Source organism: Chanodichthys erythropterus, chromosome 9 (assembly GCF_024489055.1).
Source record: "Chanodichthys erythropterus isolate Z2021 chromosome 9, ASM2448905v1, whole genome shotgun sequence".
Lineage (NCBI taxonomy): Eukaryota > Metazoa > Chordata > Actinopteri > Cypriniformes > Xenocyprididae > Chanodichthys > Chanodichthys erythropterus.
The window spans coordinates 878,659-902,013 of record NC_090229.1 but is presented as its reverse complement, the minus strand read 5'-3'; the positions used below and the strand labels follow the sequence as shown (position 1 = coordinate 902,013).

Genomic DNA, 23,355 nt, shown 5'->3' with positions numbered 1-23,355 from the left:
ACTGACACTTGTTGTAAAAGGTCTGAAGAGCGAGTTTTATCCTCTGCAGTGTTAAGACATTCAGGCTATAATTGATTTTGTGCTGCTAGAGAAAACGAAACTAAAAATCACCAGCGTGTGAAACGCGCTATATACAAATTAACTTGACGTGCATCATAAAGTCTAATAACAAGCACAAACTGTGTTAAATAGAAATTGACGTGCAAGCAAAAAGGTTTCTGTCCTACAGTGTTTTTTCTACTTTACCACAGTAAAGAATGCGAATAGCCTAATACAGTGGCATGAACAAGTATGTGAACCCCTTGCAGAATCTGTGAAAATGAGAATTATTTTAATAAAATAAGAGGGATAATAAAAAATGCATGTTATTTTTTGTTTAGTACTGTCCTGAGTAAGATATTTTACATAAAAGATGTTTGCATTTAGTTCACAAGACAAAACAATAGCTGAATATATTAAAATAACCCCATTCATAAGTATGTGAACCATTGATTCTCAATACTGTGTGTGGTTACCTGATGATCCACGACCGTTTTTTTTTTTTGTGATGGTTGTTCATGAGTCTCTTGTTTGTCCTGAGCAGTTAAACTGAGCTCTGTTCTTCAGAAAAATCCTCCAGCTCCTGCAGATTCATCAGTTTTCAAGCATTTTTGCATATTTGAACCCTTTCCAGCAGTGACTGAATGATTTTGAGATCTGTGTTTTCATACTGAGGACAACTGAGGGACTCAAACACAACTATTAAAAAAGGTTCAAACATTCACTGATGCTCCAGAAGGAAACACGATGCATTAAGAGTCGGGGTGTGAAAACTTTTGAACAGGATGAAGATGTCACAATTTTTCTTATTTTGTTTAAATATCATTGTTTTTCATTTAGTACTGCCCTTCGGAACCAACAGAAGATACTTGCATGTTTCCCGGCAGAAAAATTAAGTACAATTTACCTTGATATTTGAATTCAAAAGTTTTCACCCCTTGGCTCTTAATGCATCGTGTTTCCTTCTGGAGCATCAGTGAATGTTTGAACCTTTTTTAATAGTTGAGTTTGAGTCCCTCAATTGTCCTCAGTGTGAAAAGATGAATCTCAAAATCATACAGCCACTGCTGGAAAGGGTTCAAATATGCAAAAAAGGACCTGGAGGAATTTTCTGAAGAACAGAGCTCAGTTTAACTGCTCAGGACAAACAAGAGACTCATGAACAACCATCACAAAACATAAAAACAGTCGTAGATCATCAGGTAACCACAAACAGTATTGAGAATCAATGGTTCACATACTTATGAATGGGGTTATTTTAATAAATTCAGCTATTGTTTTGTCTTGTGAACTAAATGCAAAAATCTTTTATGTAAAATATCTTACTCAGGACAGTACTAAACAAAAAATAACATGCATTTTTATTATCCCTCTTATTTTATTAAAATAATTCTCATTTTCACAGATTCTGCAAGGGGTTCACATACTTTTTTATGCCACTGTAGGCCTAAATGCGAACGAAAGAAACATTTATAATCCCTTGCGGGAGTGAAGATTTGGGAAAAGAAACAGAGATTCCATGTTCAGTGGAATAACTAATGGAATACTGTTTAATTCTCTGCTAATCAGATGACCAGAATGTGATTTGCAAAACAGAATACAAAGATTAAATGTATGGACTCGTAGCCTACCGCTCTCATTCGGCATGAACCAAAACGTTTCTTATGGCTGTGATGTCACATTTAATTTCTAACCTATTATTTCTTTTGTAAACAAAGCTTTGTGCTTCACTCGTGTCATATTCAAGTCAAGTCAAGTCAAGTCACCTTTATTTATATAGCGCTTTTTACAATGCAGATTGTGTCAAAGCAGCTTTACATTGATAACTGGTACATAATTTGGCTGCACAGCAGCTCTTAAATAATAGTGTCAATGCAGGCAGATCAGAAGCACTGTTGAATAAATGTCAAGAATACTATTGAATATCAAATGTCAAGTGTCCCCAACTAAGCAAGCCAAAGGCGACAGCGGCAAGGAACCCAAACTCCATCAGGTGACATCAGGTGGCAAACAAGTGGCAAATAGGTGTTAAAATGGAGAGAAAAAAAAAAAAAAAAAAGGCTTAGTCGGGGGGCCAGTTCTCCTCTGGCGAACAGTGCTTTGTTACAATCAGGTTGCTATCATAAGTCTGATAGGATCGCAACAATCAAAGTATTTATTTCAGCTCCATCCAGTTGAGGATTGTATTCATCACGCCGGTATGGACGGTCTGTTGAGGAACTGTGCTACTGGCTGTCATGTCGATGAGGCCTTCACAATGGATGATCCAGTTGACTCGATCTCTAAAGTAAATACTGCCACAGTCCTATCAGTGGGTACCGAATATACCTGGATTCTCGATACTACCGGTACTACAGAAATGCTGGTATCGTCACATTTTCAAAATTTCAGTACCGACTTGGTACCGAAGTACCAGTACTTTTGACAACACTAATCCCAGGAGATCTAAACATTGCAGATAACGCAAGGAGAGGTAGTCCAGAAGACGTCAAAGAAGATTCTGCATGGCAGAGAGGGCCAGTGTTCCTGAAATGGAAAGTAGAGGTTTGGCCAATGAAGTCAACTGCTGAGATTGCAACTGCTGCAAGAGAGAGTATTAACAAACTCCAGAGAAATGCATTCTCAGCAGTATTAACCAGACATCTGGCCAAGGAAAAACAGCATGCAGTCCTCCTGGAGAAACTCTACGGCACCTCTGCAAATGAAAAGGAAAGGCGGATGGATGTTTCATCAGGAAGGATGTTTGATGGCTTAATAGCAAGAAAGTTGCTTAATGTTGAAAAATTCAGCAGCTTGTCCAGACTGGTCAGAGTTACTGCTTTGGTGCATCAAGCTGTCAAGAAGTGGCTGAAGATAAGAACAAAGACCTCTGGTTCATCAAAGTGGGAAGTGAAGCCTTTGGAGGGAAGATTTACACTAAGTGAACAGGAGGATGCTCTTGAATGTGATCTTTCCTGATACTACCCTCAGTAGTTAGACACTGACAAGAATGTACATTCTGCACTGTTAGTTTGTGGAGGTAGAATTCAAATATTCAAATGAGGACAAAACTGCAGTTGTGTCTACACTGCTGTCTCAAGAAGCTCATCAAGTAAACCATGAAGGAGTGGCTCGAACTTTATTGAGAATAAGAAAAGCTTGGGTGGTAAAAGGCTGCAGACTAGCTAAGAAATCCATAGACTGCTGTGTGACCTGCAGAAAGGCAAGGGTGAAGCAATGCCAACAGATTATGGGAAACCTTCCACCAGAGTGGTCTGAACCAGCTGCACCATTTGAGTTCACAACCCTGGATTTGTTTGGACCTTATGTGGTAAAAGATGAGGTAAAGAAGAGGGTGGGACTCAAAGTTTGGGGAATTGTCTTCTGTTGTTGGAATAAGAGCTATCCATACTGATATTGTCAGTGACCAATCAACTAAAGGATTTCTGCTGGCATACCAAAAATGTAGAGCTTTAAGGGGAATATCCAAGGAAATTGTGGTTAGACTCAGGATCAAATTTCATATGGGCCAAGTCTGTTCTAGAAGATCTTCACAATTTCCTAGAACGACAAGACAAGGTAAAGTTAGAAACTCTAGCAGCAGCAAGTACAGCACGGAGTGGTCTTTCTAAATTCATCCTGCAGATTCCCCTCACAGAAGTGGAGCAGCGGAAGCAGCTGTCTGTCTGGTTAAGCAAGCCCTCCAGAATCTGGGGTGTAATGGAGTTATGACATGGGGGGAATTTCAAACCTTTCTTTACACTGCAGCTAATTTAAAAGATGAATGAAAGACCTATCGATGCCAGGACACAAAGTCGGGAAGACTGCGTGAAATATGTAAGTTCAAACTCTCTTCTTCTGGGACATACTGGAAAAGGAGGAGATCAAGGAAGTTTTGAGTTTGAAGGGTCAACAAGTTCTGGAGAAGGTGTCAGCTGGCAGGTCCTAACCTGTTTGTAAGAAACAAGTGGCATACTAAAGAACGGAATGTTGCTGTGGGAGAATGGTTGTGGTATGGTTGGCTGACCAGAATGCTTTAAGAGGTCAGTTCAAGTTGGCCAGAGTCGTCAGTGTAAATGCAGACAAGAAACAGTAAGAGATGTAATGAACAGTAAGAGATGTAATGGTCAGAGTATTCCCCAGTTATCCTGTCTTGATTGTTAAAACAAACTAAGCAGAAACAGCCAAGGATGTCAAACCAACAAAAAAGCTTTGTGACAAATCCCAGCTATGATTTTTCATAGGGATGTTTGGTTGTTTTGATTCCCACTGACGAAGAGTAAAGAGATTGAATGTCAGCCAAGAATTGTGTGACCTTCTTGAGTCAGCTGACCAGGAGGTTGTTGCTGAAAGATTTTCAATAAATTGCTACGATGATGAAGAATCAGATATTTTGAGTTATTCCATGCGCCCTCTGAAGTTGATTGAAACATTTTTCAAGTTTGGGCAGACATTGAGGCTGAGAATCCCTATAGACGGGTTTCTTGTATACAAACAATACTGGAAGTGTGCGCCTTCAGGGGGCAAAACTGCTATTATGCTGAGTTCTGCATGCACCTCATGGGAGGTAACAGTCATTTATGCTGAGAAAAGAGGTGGATGCAAATCTCTGCAGGTAGCCTACAACATCCGTTCTGCTGAATTATTTATCACCATTAATAAACCGCACAAAGAATATTATATGGTTTTTAAACAGTACTTGGAGGTGCATGCAATTCTTGGCATGTAACGTTACGCAATACTCTGCATAACTAACACCTGTAGAAGACTGTAACGTTAATCAACCATTGTAATTAACATAGATTTTGCATTGTTTGAAAATTCTTGTTGACTAAACTGCCATTTCAGAGTTGGAACTGTTTGTTTGTGTTCTATTTGCATAATAATATAACATTATGTAAAATGTTAGCTAACAACAGTTGTTAGACTAGTAGGCTAAGTTATAACGTTAGTTATCAGGGCTCTGAATTAAATTGTCCAACTAAGTTTGCTAATCATAGAAACCTGTCATACCCTATGAATTTATGAACTTACCTGGTTTTGTTGGTTATTGAGCCTTTCTACCCTAAATGTTTACAACAAGGCTACGTCACGACCCACCGCATTTGAAAGAAATTTGATACTGTAAACATACTTGTCACGTGCCATGGTGGATAAACACTCACGATGAGGAGGAATGCAGAAAGTAAGACTTTAATAATAATCCAGGAAACAAGGGATACACCGTCAAACACAAACATAAAATACAGACGAGAACCGACAAAGACTGAGGGAGAACACAGGGAATATATACAGGGCAAACAAAGGGGCAAACGAAACTAATTAACAAGACACATCTGGGACTAATGAACTCAAATCAGGGTAACTAAGGGAACTAACAAGTGGCGGGAAACTGAACAAAAGAGAACATGTGACACAGAAAACAAACACAGAACCCTGACAATACTGTACAAGACATGAGATGTGTGACAGCTAGCTAGGTGTGTGACAGTGAGGAAATGGCTAGCATCAATTACTTTGGAAGCCTAGGTAGTGTGGATTATATAAGCGACTCCGCCGATTATATTAAGAAATTAACTCTTAAGCCGAGTTCAGACTGCACGATTTTAGCCCTGATTTTGGCTCGCCGACAGGTTTTGAAAAATCGCCGACAAATGCCCGAAATCACAGGCAAATCGGTGCTCGCTCACGCGAGTGACAATCACGCAGTGTGAATGAGCAAAGACGCGATCTGAGAGAATCGCAGACGAGTCGCCGACACCCGTGAGATATTTGGCATGCTAAATATCTGGACCTGTCAGCGATTCAAAATCCTGCAGTGTGAAAAGTGTTCTGACTGAAAACTACATCGGCGATGACCGACAGCCAATGAGAGAGCAATACACAGAGCAGCGGGGAGTTCGGGGAGGAGTTATAGACCACAATATCAGCAAGAATGGCTTCGTTTCAGATAAACATTACAATTATATCAAACAGAAACAAAGCACAAACATTTGCTTGACCATCCGCAACAGCAGCACATTGAAAAGTTATTTATTTACCTCCAACTCTCATTGCAGAACACACAATCCACAGTCTCCCCAACCATTTCCTCCTCCATATTCTTCTTTTCTTTTTCTTGTTTTCGCTGCAAATCAGCGCACAGGAAATTCTTATTGCAAGCTTCTTGCGGGCTACCGTTTTTAATAATAATAATAATAACTCCGGTCTTGCACACGTAATATCGCGTTGTTTCCTTGTCACATCTCGCGTGTGTTTGGTTGTGAAACGTAGTTTGCGTGCCAGACAGAGTTGTCGGCGATTCTTCCTATTGTAAAGTCATGCAGTGTGAAACCTTCTGTCGCTGATCCATCGTGCAGTTTGAACACAGCAGCGACTGAATGCTGGCCAAGATAGTCATGCAGTGTGAAAAGAACAGTGACCCGACTACTTTGAAAATCGTGCAGTCTGAACTCAGCATTAGTAATGGTGGTGAGACATTACCAGATCCCTATGCTATTTCAGACCATGAATGGATCACAGATATGTCCAAGTGGCCAGCAATCATATGGTCCAATATATACACTTATACACATAATAATAATAATAATAATAATAATAATAATAATAATAATAATAATAATATAATATATACTAACAATCTCCTTCTGTTTTTAGCAAAGGCATGTGATTCTCTCGGAATATTGAACATTTTAAATTAATATTTTTGGTGGTTAGTGCAGTTTACAGCACAATATATATATATACTATATAACTTGACATTAAGTAATAAATTAAGAACAACAACAACAACAACAACAACAACAACAACAAAATCAAATCCAATTCTAAAACTGTGGGCTGAAATCAACCACAAATGTACTTATTTTTCACACAGTAGTTAGAAGAATCAATAATTGAATATTATACCCAATATTTTTGTGTCATTAGCTAAGCAGACATGCTAATGAATAAAGATGAGAGAATTGCAGACAATAAAAATGTACATTTTATTAAATAAAGAAAAGTATTGCCAAAAGAATGTTCAATGAAATAAAAAATGGACAATTATTAACGCTCTGGTCGTTGGCGCCTTTACTTGCTTTTTTTTTCTTATCAGTGCAAAAGAGACTCGAAATACTCCGGCAATTTTGGACATACAAATAAGAGTTATATATTATTAAAAACTGTGGAATGTCTTTTTATTTGTGTACACTCACAGTAAAAACAAAATGTTGTGCTTTTTGCAAAATAAAGAAAACTAACATGATACACGACCTGCCATCTCTATCAGAATGAAATACTTTCCGATAGTCCTCAGAAAATGAACTGTAACTTAGAGAACACTAATCACACAAACATGAGACATACGTCCAAAAAAACCTTTGAAATTCTGAGGCGATCAGTGAGTGAGAGAGAGTGAATGCCCGCATCAGCTCGGAAAAATGCATCAAGATTCATGTACATCGTTTTGAGATGCAGTGAGGAATAATTCTGGAAGAACTTACCTCAGAGGAAGAACACTTTCAATTTAATTTTAATCGAGGATCAACTTGATCAAGCCGATGATTGTGAATGGTGAGTTTTTTTTATTCTTAAGTTATTTATTCTAATCACAATATAGTGTCTGTGAATATTATAATACAGACATGTAGGCTCTATAATATAACAAATATAACACATAAAATGTCACAAATGCTTTTGTTCACAATGAATAATGAAAATTCAACTTTGCATCGCAGAAATACATTATATTTTAAAATATATCAAAATAGAAAACCATTATTTTAAATATGATCTTGTTATCAGCAAACTCACAGAGGTTTTTTTTTCCCCCTTTATCTCACAGATTTGAGAATCATAGTGACCAGATATTGGCCCACATTGGACTGCATGCATATGATAATGAGATCACTGACTGGAAGCAGGAAAGTTTTTTTTTTTTTTTACCTGGATTTATTTCCAGGTAAAACTGTGTACTCAAAATGTGTCTTTGACACATTTATAACTATATTTTAAATAAACTACAGAGACAATTTTTACAGAGACATTGTCCTCTGACTGTATATTCTTTTTTTATTCTTCTATTGCTGTGCTCGGGATTTTTCTGAGCTGCAACCTTTGGCCAGTGGGGGTGTCATCTGTGTCTGCAGCTCGGAAAGCTCTGCTAAGTTGTCGTGTCTCGACACAAAAACAATTTGCTGGTTTTGCTAATGCTTTGTTGACTGCTATCTGTAACTCGAGCAACTACTAGGCATTGTAATTATATTTTTATAATGACATGTAATTATTATTTATCGGTAGGGATGCACCGATATCACTTGAGTCCAATAGCAATACTTTCATTTTTGGTACTCTTTGGTATTTTTTAATGTGAATGAATGAATGAATGAATGAATGAGGCATTTATATAGCGCTTTCATATGTACTACTGTACACCCAAAGCGCTTTACAATCATATCAGGGGTCTCTCCTCATCCACCACCAGTGTGCAGCATCCACTTGGATGATGCGACGGCAGCCACAGTACAACGGCGCCAGTGCGCTCACCACACACCAGCTGTAGGTGGAGAGGAGAGAGACTGAAAGAGCCAATTCAATGGATGGGGATTATTAGGAGGCCGTGATTAGTAAGGGCCTATGGAGGGAATTTGGCCAGGACACCGGGGTTACACCCCTACTCTTTACGAGATGTAATGTAATATAATATAATATAATGTAATATAACATTATAAATATAAAAATTATAAAAATATAAAATATAATATTTAAATACAACAATTAATAATAATTATATTATTATATTAATTTATATTAATATTGATATTTATATTATCCACACCCATAAGACCTTCGTTCATCTTCGGGAACACAAATTAAAATATTTTTGATGAAATCCAAGAGGTATATGTCTCGTCCATAGACAGCAATGTAATCAACACTTTCAAGGTCCAGAAAGGTACTAAAGACATTGTTTTGTGAGCAAAAACAAAACGAAAATAGCGACTTTATTCAACAATATCTTCTTTGGCCAATACTGAGCTGGCATTCAGATGTAAACATGGAAGCCTTCACTATGCTTACTGTGTCACCTGCTTAAGAATAATGACAGGGAAGAGAAGAGATCGTTATTTTCGTTTTGTTTTGGCACACAAAAAGTATTTTCATCATTCATAATATTATGACTACAACTATAGTCATATCGACTGTTTTAACAATGTCTTTAGTACCTTTCTGGACCTTGAAAGTGTTTTATTGCTGTCTATGGACAAGTCATATACCGCTCAATTTCATCAAAAATATCTTAATCTGTGTTCCGAAGATGAACGAAGGTCTTACGGGTGTGGAACGACATGAGGGTGAGTAATTAATGACAGAATTTTCATTTTTGGGTAAACTAACCCTTTAAACACGTTTTGTATGTTTAACAAAGATTTAACATATGGTTGTGAGCTGTACTTACCGTGCCATTAGTTTGTGCAGCTCCAGTTTGTGCTGCTGGTCATCGGCTGCAATGGCGTGTTGTGCTTGCTGTTGCATCCCCTGCACAAAGTGCTGCATATGCTGGAATGCATCAATCTGAGAGAGATGCAGATAGAACAAATGCCTGAATATATCATGCAAGTAAATCCCATGGCCCATGCTCAAACCAGCAATTAGCATTAGCCACTATGCCTCAACAGCTGATTTTCTAGAGACTTCAATAAGCTGGTCATTGCATTATGTAGATATTTTCCTTGAGTAATACACATAAAATCTGAGCAGCTCATTCAACAACAAACAACTAGTCAAATGTGTTTTGTGATTTCTATTAATGTGACCATTAGCAATTCACAATTCAATATGTTTTAGTAATTTTGTTTATTGGTTTCTCATATCTTTACAGGAATATTTCAATGAGGCTAATGGCTCCATGTGTGTACGCAAAGAATTTTAACACAATGCTGTGCTGTGGACAGGAACTGGCTCTCTGGTTTGGTCTGTGATTTTCATTAATTGGGATTAATAACTATCATTAATTATTGAGTCTTGTGGTGCAACATAAAAACCCTTTCTAACTGGGCAATCTCTTTGGCATCCTTGAAAATGTTGCTAATCAGAACCCCAACAAGAAGCATTTTCAAGCTTAAGTTAAGAAGACAGAGAGCTTGATCTCCTGCTATTACTTAAATTTGTAATGTTTATGTGAGCTATTAAAGTTTATTCACATCTATATGGAAGTCTAACTGGCGGTCATAGTGTGTCAAAATAGTGTAATAGCTAGTAATGTCCTGACAGCACAGTCAGGTGGTGTGGACTCCACCTATTTATTCTAAACTGTATTATTCTTAAATTAAAATGAGTTAGTTAGGTCTTATTCTAATTAGCCGAGAGCCTTTTCCAGCCATGCGATATTCTAGTTTTTTTTTTTTAAGGAGAGAATGTAGTTATTTAGATCTCAAATATGCGATTTATATATAATCAGCGCCTATTTGAATGCTCATGTACCCGCTGAGAACAGCTTTATCTCGGCCAGTCTTTCGGGAATTAGCTGCTGGCTCTTATTTAGATAGAATTTGTTTTGGGTATATGAAACAATAGAAGGACAGTCTTTGGTCTTATTAATCTATTACTTTTTCCAGAGCAAATCGATTTGACTAAGGGAAAAGTTAAGTTTCGTAACTTTATATTTTTATTTAGCTTAAATCCTGTACTAACTAGAGCACTGCTTTTGTACTTTTGACTGGATTTTTTGCTTGTGTTTATTTCCTATTCAAACTTATTGTTTAATAAATATAATATGTCATATTTGGTATTGAGGAGTTTCACATAAAAGAGGGTTTTTAAAGACCCTCCGTTGTTGTTTCTTATCTTTTTACTTGTGGCCAAGTGCGTCGACCTGTTGTATAAAAGCAATATCACATTATCGTAGTGCAATATGGCTCTATATCAGAATGGCTGTGATTGCCACCCCCACTGGCGTAATCACAGCAGTGTTGATATAGAGCAACATCGCACAACTATGTGATATTGCTCATATATATCTCAGTGGTGATATATTTCTCAGTGGTGGAAAAAGTACACAAATTCCATACTTGGGTAAAGGTACAGAATCCACACCAATATATTATTTATAGTAAAGTAAAAGTTGTCCAGTAAAATACTAGAGTAAAAGTACAAATTATCTGGCTTTGAAAATATTTATGCATTAAAAAGTAAATACCACAAATTTGTATCTATCCACCTCTGATAACAACAGCATTATAAATAACTGCTGCATATAGGGAATCAGAAATGGCCTGTCTGGAAAAATCCAGCCTATCAGTCTGATGCATTCCCCAGTGAATGTTTTTTTAATAAAAAAAATAAAAAAATAAATAATAAATACTATTTACTACTATTAACAACAGCAACAAAATAAAGGTAAAACTTTTATTACTTAATTTATATAGGGCTATGTTTAATTCTGACAGAATGAAAGATATTGATATTGAAAGATATCATCTTAATTGAATTTCCTTATTAAATTTCTATTTTAATTTTTAAGTTCATTAAAACTGAAGATATTTAAGATATTTGGCTATATGATTTTTTACAAAACACAACAACAACAAATTTCTACAGTTTATCTAGCGTTATAAACTGCCTTTTAAGGTAACAATATCATAGGAGTGTCAAATTCAAATGGGTCAAATAACTTGTGTTGTGTTTATCACTGGTTAAGTGGCACAAGCAAGTTCATCAGTGCTGCATGGGAGTGCACTTGTGTGGTTAAGTTGCCATTTTGTCACACTTTTGGAGCATTTGGAGTATGGTGTTTCTCATGCAATGCACCATTGGTAAAATTCCCGATGCTCTTGGTTGCTTATAATAAGAGGACATTGCAACACTGCAGTGCACTCACACACTGAGGTCACTCATTGCACATTGCCTACATGCTGCATTTCTGCACTCTCTTTTCTCAAAAATATTAAAACCATTTTTAAAAATCAGCATAATGATAGAGATTGGTTGGAGTAAAAAGTATTAATTTGGCTTTAAAATGAAGCAAAGAAAAAGTTTCAATAAAGTAAAAGTAAAGAAAATGAGAAAAGTAATGAGTAAAAAGTAATGAGAATAAAAGCACTTTTGAAATTGTGACCATGAAACCAGCTGCTGTGTATGGGTCCGTTGGACAGCGGAGATGGCGGAACGGCATGTGGAAGTGTTGCAACAACACGGCTGCATGAATAAAGCGACTTCGAAAACATGACACAACCGTACGGACAAAGAGAAAAGCTGGGGAGAAATCACTATGCTTTTGAACATACCAGTTAAGTGTAAAAAGCTGCTAGTAAATGTAAACATTACCTGTTTAGATCTGGCAGCAACGATCTGCTACGCATATATAGTTATATCCGCTTCCCCATGAGATCACGTAAGGTGCTCCTCTGGGCATGATAATCTTAATAATATCCTGTGTAGTGTGTGCTGCACTACAATTTTCAAATCTTGTAGTGTGTGCATGAGATTTGCAAGAAAAAAAAAAAAAAAGATTTGTGAGGAAAAAAAAAAAAAGATTCTCCTTATGTGCATGCTGCAACCAGATTTCATAATTGGTTAGGAATTAAAAACTCCTGTAGTCTGAGCCCGGCTTGAGTTCGGAGTAATGCATTACAAGTAACTTGAGTTATGTAAAAAGATTACAGTAACCAGTAAAGAAATTAATTACTTCTAAATTTACAACAAAAATTCTAAATTTACAGCATTATCTGTCTATAAAGGCTACAAAAAAAAAACAGTATTCATATATTTTACAACACTTCAGCTTATGATTCTTATTAAGTGGGAGTCATTTTTTGGGATTCTTTACCTAACCTAAGTCTCTGAGATCCTGACACCTTGCACTTCTGGAGACTCCAAGTAGGTTGCAGTTCTGGAAAATCGTGGCGCTGGAGACTAAAGGGTTCCTGATGGTTTCACACTTAATTCTTCACCTAAATTCTTAATTATTTTTCAGTCAACATGTGTCTATTCTTTTCCACCTGTTTTTGTCTGACCCTGCTAACCCAATGAGCATTTCACTGTCCCATGGTCATGCCTTAACTGCAATTTCTAGTATTGCATTAGTATTGCATCCTTCTCACAGGCATTTAATAATTTTTGACTTTTCAGTCTGAGTTAAATCTCTTTTTTGGCTCATTTTATCTGTAAAAGAAAGTGTACCTAATAATTATGCACACCTCATTTCCAGCCTTCATGAACAATTATATATCACTTATAAATGAGCTGCTGTGAGAAAAGGCTATAAATGATCCGCCACCTGCAGCATCCTCACATGCGATATAGCCTACTAGCTGGGACTCGTTCTTTATGTAAACAGACGTGACGCAATGACGCAAAGACGAATGGCGGGATGCTTGAATTTCCCGGAAACCTATCAGTACCACTCGAATTAGAAAACATTACAAGCTTACCGTTGTGAATTGGGCTAAGGTAAGGAGATCGTTTTGAACACTGGCTGGTTATGTACTTGCTCAAAAATTGATTTTGGATAATTTTTTGTGAGTCTGTCTTCCTCTCTTGAAAGAGTGCTTCCATTGATCTTATTTAAAAGGCTATGTACGGAACATGGAATGTTGGCAAGGCAGGAATTTACCAAAACTCATTACAGTCCTGTTCAAAAAAGCTGTTTTCTTTTGACAAACTAAATGGAATCCGTAAATTTCACACGATTTTGTCTTAACCTCTAACACATATTGCCTTGCGCAATAGGAAATACGTATTTGAAACTTTTCATAACACAAAAATGATTAACAATCCCTGCATTCCAAAAACTGTGAATTATGTTATTTTATGAATACTGCATTAGTGTTTGTTTTTATGACATCCCAGTCTTTACAATATAGGTCTGTACATGCTCTATTTGTAACTTTGGGGCCCTAGTTGTCTCCCTGTACCATAATCACCAAGAGGTTCTGGAGGTCAGTACACACTATGCTACAAGGGGCTTGCGTGCCCTGGTTGTTGGCTCTACTGAAGTTTCAGTTCACAAGGCTTTGATGGCCCTTGACAGTATGAAGCTTGGGAACAGTATGAGCCCTAATTCAGATGAAATTGTTTGCAAAAATGTAAATTGTAGATATTTATATTATATAGATTTTTCACCAGTGAAAATGCCAATTAATGTTGTCATTATGTCATTTTCCTGTGACACCAGAATGATTAGTCAATAGCATTTATTGCTCAGGTGTTTAGCTCAAAACAATCTGGCTGTAGTGCCCATGAGCCAAGATTGCAGCACACAAGTCATGTACTTCCAGGACTGAATTTGCCAGATAAGCAACTGCTTTTAAGATGAATGGGAATGCTAATGCATAGCTTCCTCCAGATATTGCAGACCCTTTTTGTTTTTTCACATTCAAGCAGACAGAAGCTGTACTTGACTGTTCATGACTGGAAATACTTCCCAGGGGCATTGATTCAAGTGCACTTTGTGAGTGTTTACCTTGCGAGTGCTCTTCCACATGTACTTCATATAAGCATAGGTGACATGAGGGTGGGCAGTGGGCAGGGGATGGTCGAGCTGTTTGGAGGGATCCACACCAAGTAGGAGAACAAGGGTCTTATGGGCTAGTGCCTGAGGAACATACAAAGATTTGACATGAAATCTCAGCATCAAACAGTTGATCAGGTTTTTAGGAATGTGTTATTGCCTTTTACCAAACTATGTTAGTTAATCAGGCTTAGTCTCAGGCTAATCATATATTTATAATGTTTCTAAAACAGGTTTTTGTGGGAACTGTAGGAGGTTTGAGAGTTGATGAAAAGTAATTAATTAAATCATGAAAATGTAAAATTCAAATAAATATATAGGGCTACTCAATTATATAGTAAATAGATTTAAAATAAAACAACAAAAATAAACATTTACTAAATAACAGATTTTATTTATTTACCTGCATGTCATGTTTTAAAAATGTTTTATGTCAGAGGGGTTTGGATGGAAAAAAAAAAGACAAAAAAAAAAAAAAAAAACTTCTGGAACACCAGCACTAAATAAAAAGGCAAAGTGTCTGTTTATGTCTCCAAACCGGTGTAACGATAAACATCCACAAAAAATGCCATTAAATTAGATTCAATGGTGGCTGTTAACTTGATATCCAACAATGTTTTTTGATCTGCCTGCATTGACACCACTGTATACAATCTGAACTGAGCTGGACGATGACATCACTGTTTTCTCCAGAGCTGCTGTATAGATCAATGAACTAAATTAATTATTTTTTACAACGGAATTAATCAATACTGATCAATACTACTTACTTAAGTTGGACAATGACACTATTTTCTTCTAGAGCTGCTTTACAGCCAAAATGATGTGCCCTCTATCACTGTAAAGCTGCTTTGACATAATCTGCATTGTAAAAAGCACTATATAAATAAAGGTGACTTGACTTTACACTTTATTTTGATCTGCTAACACTTTATTTTGTTGGTCCCGCAACTGACATTCTACTGACTATAAGAAACTTTGCAACTACATGTCAACTCATTCTACTATACTTAACACCTAATGCCAAGTTCACACTGCTAAATTTTAGCACCGATTTTCACTCGCTGACAGTTTTTGCCAAAAAATGCCCAAAATCGGAGGCAAATTGGTGCTCATTCAGCAGCGACTGAATCCTGCCCCAGATAGTCATGCTGTGTGAAAGCAACAGTTGTCTGACGCCTTTGAAAAGTCAAACGTCACGATATGAGCATACAGTCAGACAACGAATACAGTCAGTCACAGGCGATCCACATTCCAATCCAGAAGGGGGCACACGTGGTAAGGCAATGCTGTTAGCTAACCACCATAAACCACAACAGGAAAAAGCACAGAAAAAGAAGAACAGGCGATTTACGTGTAATCTCTCAACCAGTGTTTCTACTGCAGAAAGACATCAATAAAACATCTTGAGAATAATATCTCATGTAGAATTACATTAACCTCAGGCAAGTCATTTTGTGTCCACAGCATGTTAGTTCATTAGAGAAATGAACAATACAGGGGAGCACTGTTTTTCACTAAATATATGCATTATATTTATGGAGTTGATATTGTGCCATAATTAAACAAACAAATTCAACATTTTGCAAACAAACATGTTCTACTTTGCAAAAGAAAACTCGACTAGCAAACAAACAAAAAGTGATTTGCAAATACAAAGGTCAGTTTGAGCGAAAACGCAGATGACTAACAAATATATGTATTGTGTTTTACAAATATAAATAAATGAGCCTACATCACATTTCACAAATAATTACAACCCATCCTAATATTTTATTATATCTTTTCATGGGATAACACTGAAGAAATGTCACTTTGCTACAATGTAAAGTAGTGAGTGTACAGCTTGTATAACAGTGTAAATTTGCTGTCCCCTCAAAATAACTCAACACACAGCCATTAATGTCTAAACCACTGGCCACAAAAGTGAGTACACACCTAAGTGAAAATGTCCAAATTGGGCCCAAAGTGTCAATATTTTTTGTGGCCACCATTATTTTCCAGCACTGCCTTAACCCTCTTGGGCATGGAGTTCACCAGAGCTTCACAGGTTGCCACTGAAGTCCTCTTCCACTCCTCCATGATGACAAGGTTAGAGACCTTGCGCTCCTCTACCTTCCATTTGAGGATGCCCTGCAGATGCTCAATAGGGTTTAGGTCTGGAGATATGCTTGGTCAGTCCATCACCTTTACCCTCAGCTACTTTAGCAAGGCAGTGGTCATCTTGGAGGTGTGTTTGGGGTCGGTATCATGTTGGAATAGTCAAGTCAAGTCAAGTCACCTTCATTTATATAGCGCTTTTTACAATGCAGATTGTGTCAAAGCAGCTTTACATTGATAATTGGTATATAATTTTTCCTTTTAAAGAATAGTGTCAATGCAGGCAGATCAAAAGCACTGTTGAATAAATGTCAAGGATACTGTTGAATATCAAATGTCAAGTCAAATTAAATTAAATTAGGGCTGCACGATTAATCGCATTTTATCACGATAACGATATCTGCTTCTCTCGGTTGATTTTAAATAATCGTCACGATATTGGCCCGCTCTATGAAAATGAACATAATTTGGAAATATTGGAAGTAATATTAGGAATTTCGCTGTTTTATCTTTTGAAGTTCCTAAAGGTTTTACCAGTTTTCATAATGTTGATCAGCTAGAAATGATTTTTCTTTGCTTTACGAATTTGCCGGGCAATTTGAATCTGGTTTGTCTTATTGCAAACAAATTGTGTTGCTTTAAAATTTAATGTGAATACATATTACAAAGCGCTCACCAAAACCATGTTTTGTATTGATTTACCATCTAACGAAGTTATCATAGTTGGTTAAATTTAAGTCTTTGTGCCACCTACTGGCCTTTTGGGTGAAGTGTAGGTTGGTAAAGAACTTGCAAAATAGCCATAGTTACATTACTCTTTTGATAGAATAAACATGATTAATAATCGTGATTATAATTTTGAGGAAACTGTGGCATTGGCTGTCGTGTTGATGATGTCTTCACAATGGATGATCTAGTCGACTCGATCTCTGCTGATACAGGGCTGCGTTGTGGTCGTGTCAAGGCACCGGTCCTCGGTCTCATCTGGAAACGGCCCCGAATACGGTTGACTACGGTAAACCTCGGGATAAACAGAAAGACTAATATTAGCGTAGATGCCATTCTTTTTCTGATGTAACAAGTACATCTGGTGTTATAGGAAGTGTTCCCGGTTCCGGCTTGAGGTCATGAACGCATGAACTAACTGTTCTGCATTCTTCATTGAGAGCATATGTCGTAGTTTAGATATATTTCTAAGATGGAAGAAAGCGGTTTTACAGATGCTAGTAACATGGCCTTCAAATGAAAGATTGGTATCAAAGAGCACACCCAGGTTCCTAGCTGACGACGAAGACTTAACAGAGCAGCCATCAAGTGTTAGACAATATTCTAGGTTATTACGTGAAGAAGTTTTTGGTCCAAAAATTAGAATCTCTGTTTTTTCTGAATTTAGTAGTAGGAAATTACTGGTCATCCAGTTTTTTATATCAGCTATGCATTCTGTTAATTTTGTGAATTGGTAAGTTTCGTCAGGGCGTGAAGAAATATAGAGCTGAGTATAATCAGCGTAACAATGAAAACTAACGCCATGCTTCCTAATGATATCTCCCAAGGGTAGCATGTACAGAGTGAAAAGCAATGGTCCTAGTACTGAGCCTTGCGGTACTCCATATTTAACTTGTGATTGATATGATATCTCATCGTTTACTACTACAAACTGATAACGGTCAGATAAGTATGATTTGAACCATGCCAATGCAATTCCACTAATGCCAACATAATTTTCAAGTCTATTTAAGAGAATATTGTGATCGATAGTGTCAAATGCAGCACTAAGATCCAGTAACACTAATAGAGAGATACAACCACGATCTGATGATAAGAGTAAATCATTAGTAACTCTAATGAGAGCAGTCTCAGTACTATGGTACGGTCTAAATCCTGACTGGAAATCCTCACAGATATTATTTCTTTCTAAAAAGGAACATAGTTGCGAGGAAACTGCCTTTTCTAGTATTTTTGACAGAAAAGTAAGATTTGAGATCGGCCTGTAATTGACTAATTCTTTAGGATCTAGTTGTGGTTTTTTAATAAGAGGTTTAATAATAGCCAGCTTAAAAGTTTTTGGTACGTATCCTAATGACAAAGATGAATTAACAATATTAAGAAGGGGATCTATGACTTCTGGAAGCATCTCTTTCAATAGCTTAGTTGGTATAGGATCTAACATACATGTTGTTGATTTTGATGATTTAACAAGTTTAGACAATTCTTCCTCTCCTAAAGCAGTAAATGAAATGAATTTTTCCTCAGGGACACTACAATGCAATGTCTGACACGATACTGTAGTAGACGGTTGCATGGTTATAATTTTCTCTCTAATATTATAAATCTTGCAAGTAAAGAAGTTCATAAAGTCGTTACTGCTGTGCTCTTTGGGAACATCAGAAGTTGAAGCTTTATTTCTTGTTAATTTAGCCACTGTATCAAATAAATACCTAGGGTTGTGTTTATTTTCTTCTAACTAGTTTTGAAAAATAGGCAGATCTGGCAGTTTTTAAGGCCTTTCTGTACTCAATCATTTTCTCTCTCCACGAAATGCGAAATACTTCTAGTTTTGTTTTCTTCCAGCTACGCTCCATTTTTCTGGCTGCAGTTTTTAGGGCCCGAGTCTGCTCACTGTACCATGGCATTGGATTAAATTCCTTAATCTTTTTTAAACGCAAAGGAGCGACTGAATCTAATGTGCTGGAAAAGACAGAGGCAATAGTTTCTGTTGCAACATCGAGGTCTTCTAAGCTGTCTGGTATGCTAAGGTGATGAAACTGATCAGGAAGGTTATTTATAAAGCGATCTTTAGTGGTAGAAGTGATGGTTCTACCATATTTATGGCAGGGAGGCAGTTTAGCCTCTTTAACTAAATGTAGTATACACGAGACTAGATAATGATCTGAGATGTCGTCACTCTGCTGCAGAATTTCAACGGCGTCAATATTGATTCCATGTGACAATATTAGATATAAAGTATGATTACGACAATGAGTGGGTCCTGACATGTGTTGTCTAACACCTATAGAATTTAGAATGTCCGTAAATGCCAATCCCAATGAGTCTTTTTTATTATCTACATGGATATTAAAATCACCAACAACAATACTGCCCTGAGATCATACTCAGGTTCAGTATGTCACAGTACAGGTTGGCATTCATGGATCCCTCAATGAACTGTAGCTCCCCAGTGCTGGCAGCACTCATGCAGCTCCAGACCATGACACTCCCACCACCATGCTTGACTGTAGGCAAGACACACTTGTCTTTGTACTCCTCACCTGGTTGCTGCCACACGCGCTTGACACCATCTGAACCAAATAAGTTTATCTTGGTCTCATCAGACCACATGACATGGATGCTTAGTCTGCTTGTCTTCAGCAAACTGTTTGCGGGCTTTCTTGTGCATCATCTTTAGAAGAGGCTTCCTTTTGGGACGACAGCCATGCAGACCAATTTGATGCAGTGTGCGCCGTATGGTCTGAGCACTGACTGGCTGACCCCCACCCCTTCAACCTCTGAAGCAATGCTGGCAGCACTCATACCTCAATTTCCCAAACACAACCTCTGCATATGACGCGGAGCATGTGCACTCAACTTCTTTGGTCGACCATGGCGAGGTCTGTTCTGAGTGGAAACTGTCCTGTTAAACTACTGTATGGTCTTGGCCACCATGCTGCAGCTCAGTTTCAAGGTCTTGGCAATCTTCTTATAGCCTATGCCATCTTTATGTAGAGCAACAATTCTTTTTTTCAGATCCTCAGAGAGTTCTTTGCCATGAGGTGCCATGTTGAACTTCCAGTGACCAGTATGAGAGAGTGAGAGCGATAACACCAAATTTAACACATCTGCTCCCCATTCACACCTGAGACCTTGTAACACTAATGAATCACATGACACCAGGGAGAGAAAATTGCTAATTGGGCCCAATTTGGACATTTTCACTTAGGGGTGTACTCACTTTTGTGGCCAGCGATTTAGACATTAATGGTTGTATGTTGAGTTATTTTGAGGGAACAGCAAATTTACACTGTTATACAAGCTGTACACTCACTACTTTACATTGTAGCAAAGTGTCATTCCTTCAGTGCTGTCACATGAAAAGATAAAATAAAATATTTACAAAAATGTGTGGGATGTACTCACTTCTGTGATATACTGTATATATATATATTTGCATATAGGCTAGCCTGAAAAAAAGTTTACAAGAAGTTTTCAGCTGACGAAAATGAGTGGTGAACAGGTGAGTATGGTGATTTCTGAAGGATCACATGACACTGAAGCCTGGAGAAATGATGCTGAAAATTCAGCTTTAATCAGAGGAATAAATTACATTTTGAAATATACAATAGAATCCAGTTACTTTAAATTGCAATAATATTACTGTTTTTACTTTATTTTTGATCAAATAAATACAGCCTTGGTGAGATTAAGAGACTACTTTCAAAACATAAAAAAAAACCTTAATGTTTACAAACTTTTTACTGGTACTGTACATGCAATGAAGATAATCAATGTAAGATTTGCCTGAATGTTTTGTAATGTTTAAATGAAAATGAAAAGAGGCAGATTGGTGTTTTATAACATGTTTTGTATAACATGTTGCTGGCGTTTATACATACAAAGATAACCGGAATAGCCAGAGCAAGCCGAGTGATGTTATGAAGATTGCTGCTGTTACATTTTGCAGATAATGTAGAATTACCAAACTTTGCTTACTTGGTATTGAGAAATGCCCAACTCACCTGTTCACCACTCATTTTCGTCAGCTGTAAACTCCTTGTAAACGTATTTTCAATAGGTGACTATTTTGTTTTATATATAAATAACTATATATGTCTTAAAATGTGTTTTGATGCATGTTTCTATCTTTTATTTCCTCTATTCCCTTGTATTTGTATGTTCTTGTAAAGCGCTTTGAGATGCAACTTTTAAAGGCACTATGAAACAGTTATATTATTATTATTGTTTTTTATCATTATTATTATTATTATTATTATAAACGCATGTTTCAGGGCTTCTCTCGGGAGACTAGTTTGTATTTATTTGTGAAATATGATGTAGGCTCATTTATTTATATTTGTAAAACAATACATATATTTGTTACTCCTCTGCATTTTCAATACAAACTGACCTTTGTATTTGCACATCACTTTCTGTTTGTTTGCGAGTCGAGTTTTCCTTTGCAAAGCAGATCGTGTTTGTTTGCAAAATGCTGGATTTGTTTGTTTAATTATGGCACAATATTAACTCCATATATATTAGCTTATATATTCATTATATTTACTTTACCTGTTAGTAATATCTTAATTATTTAATATATTTTTAAATAAATTTGTCATGAAAACAAGTTATGACAGTAACTGTGTTAACAATCATATTTCAAAAATGAGTTGGAGTAGAAAAATAATTGAAAAATAATTTTATAATTAGATTTAGAAGTTAATGCAAAACCTGCCTTATGTGCAATTTACATGTTTTTTTTTTTTTTATTTGTGTGTTGATTATTATGTCTAAAACTAAATAGAAACTGAATTTAATAGTTTGGGCTCTGTTGTTAATTGTAACCTTTAATATTATAGTAAAGTGCAAGGAAGGGCTCCCTGTATATAGTTTACAGCATTAGCTGAGATAGATTTTTTTTATCCTTAAGAAAATATTAATTAATTGATTTATTTAAAAAGAGAAACAATTTGTCCAATAACCCACTGTTTAATAAAAAATAAGAAAAAAAGCAATTTTATGCTTAAGTTTTCTCCCCCTGTGGTACCAAACCCATGTTAGTGTACCGTTACACCCCAACAGTCTGCTAATACTCTGAGTGCTAGTTGACATGTAGTTGCAAAGTTACTTATAGTTAGAAGAATGTCTAAAGTGGACCATCAAAATAAAGTGTACAAGAAAAACATTCCAGGTGTACAGAACTGAGAGTTTAAATAATCTTAATGGTGAGAAAAAAGGTTCTAAAAACAGACTTTTTTTTCTTATATACAGTATATACATTTTGTGGTGAAATCTGACATGTTTTATGAGATTCAGCCAAATAAATTAAGCTGCTTATCTGGAGATCACAGTCAGAGCACTAATCTTCAATGCCTGACTTCAAGACCTTAACTTCTCTGGTTCACAAAAAACATCTGTTAGAAACCAATCTCTTTGTAAATAAACAAGTCAATCAGAATCCATTGAGACAGTAATATAATCTTGACCCCACCAAGGTCTTTGAGTCCACAAGAACAGTGCTTTCATTATCTGTCTTTCATCCCCTAATCTCTCAGTGGCTTCCTGCTCTTTTGATCGTCACTACAGGTCATTAAGTCAAGACTCAAGACTCATGAGCTCATGTTTTTGAGGCAAGGGGTCAGGGTCCCATTCAATGCTGTTGTAAAATACTCATAATTTTCATTAATGTGATCTCAATACAACAGTATTAATGTGGCAATGCTGAGTGTAGCTGTTGCTTGGCAACCATTATGCTAAATGTTGCTGAAGAACTACACTGCTTGGTGGAAGAATTATTTGTTATAACAAATAATGGTCAGCATAATAATTATACTAATATAATATGTTATCATTCTAATTGTTATAATAATACATGTTAGTAAGATTTAAAAACACACACAATCTAAATAAGATAATAGATAATAAGATGATATTTGTGCTACTATGTACAGCAATGTGAAGTAGACAGTTTAGTCACTGGCTTGATTTACCAATGCATAAACAGCAACAAACATTTTTGCAACAAAGAAAAT

At 36.6% G+C, this 23,355-nt stretch overlaps 1 protein-coding gene across 4 annotated transcripts in view; it reads right to left on the bottom strand.

Annotated features, from left to right (window-relative positions):
- The window catches only part of mtor (mechanistic target of rapamycin kinase), a 344,442-nt gene that overhangs the window by 107,511 nt on the left and 213,576 nt on the right, over window positions 1-23,355 (bottom strand). For all 4 annotated transcript variants that reach the window (XM_067394176.1, XM_067394175.1, XM_067394174.1 and 1 more), the window contains 2 exons: window positions 14,465-14,596; window positions 9,461-9,576 (listed from right to left, as the gene is read on the bottom strand). In XM_067394176.1, coding sequence (XP_067250277.1) covers window positions 9,461-9,576; window positions 14,465-14,596 — 248 coding nt within the window. The remainder of the gene's footprint in view (window positions 1-9,460; window positions 9,577-14,464; window positions 14,597-23,355) is intronic.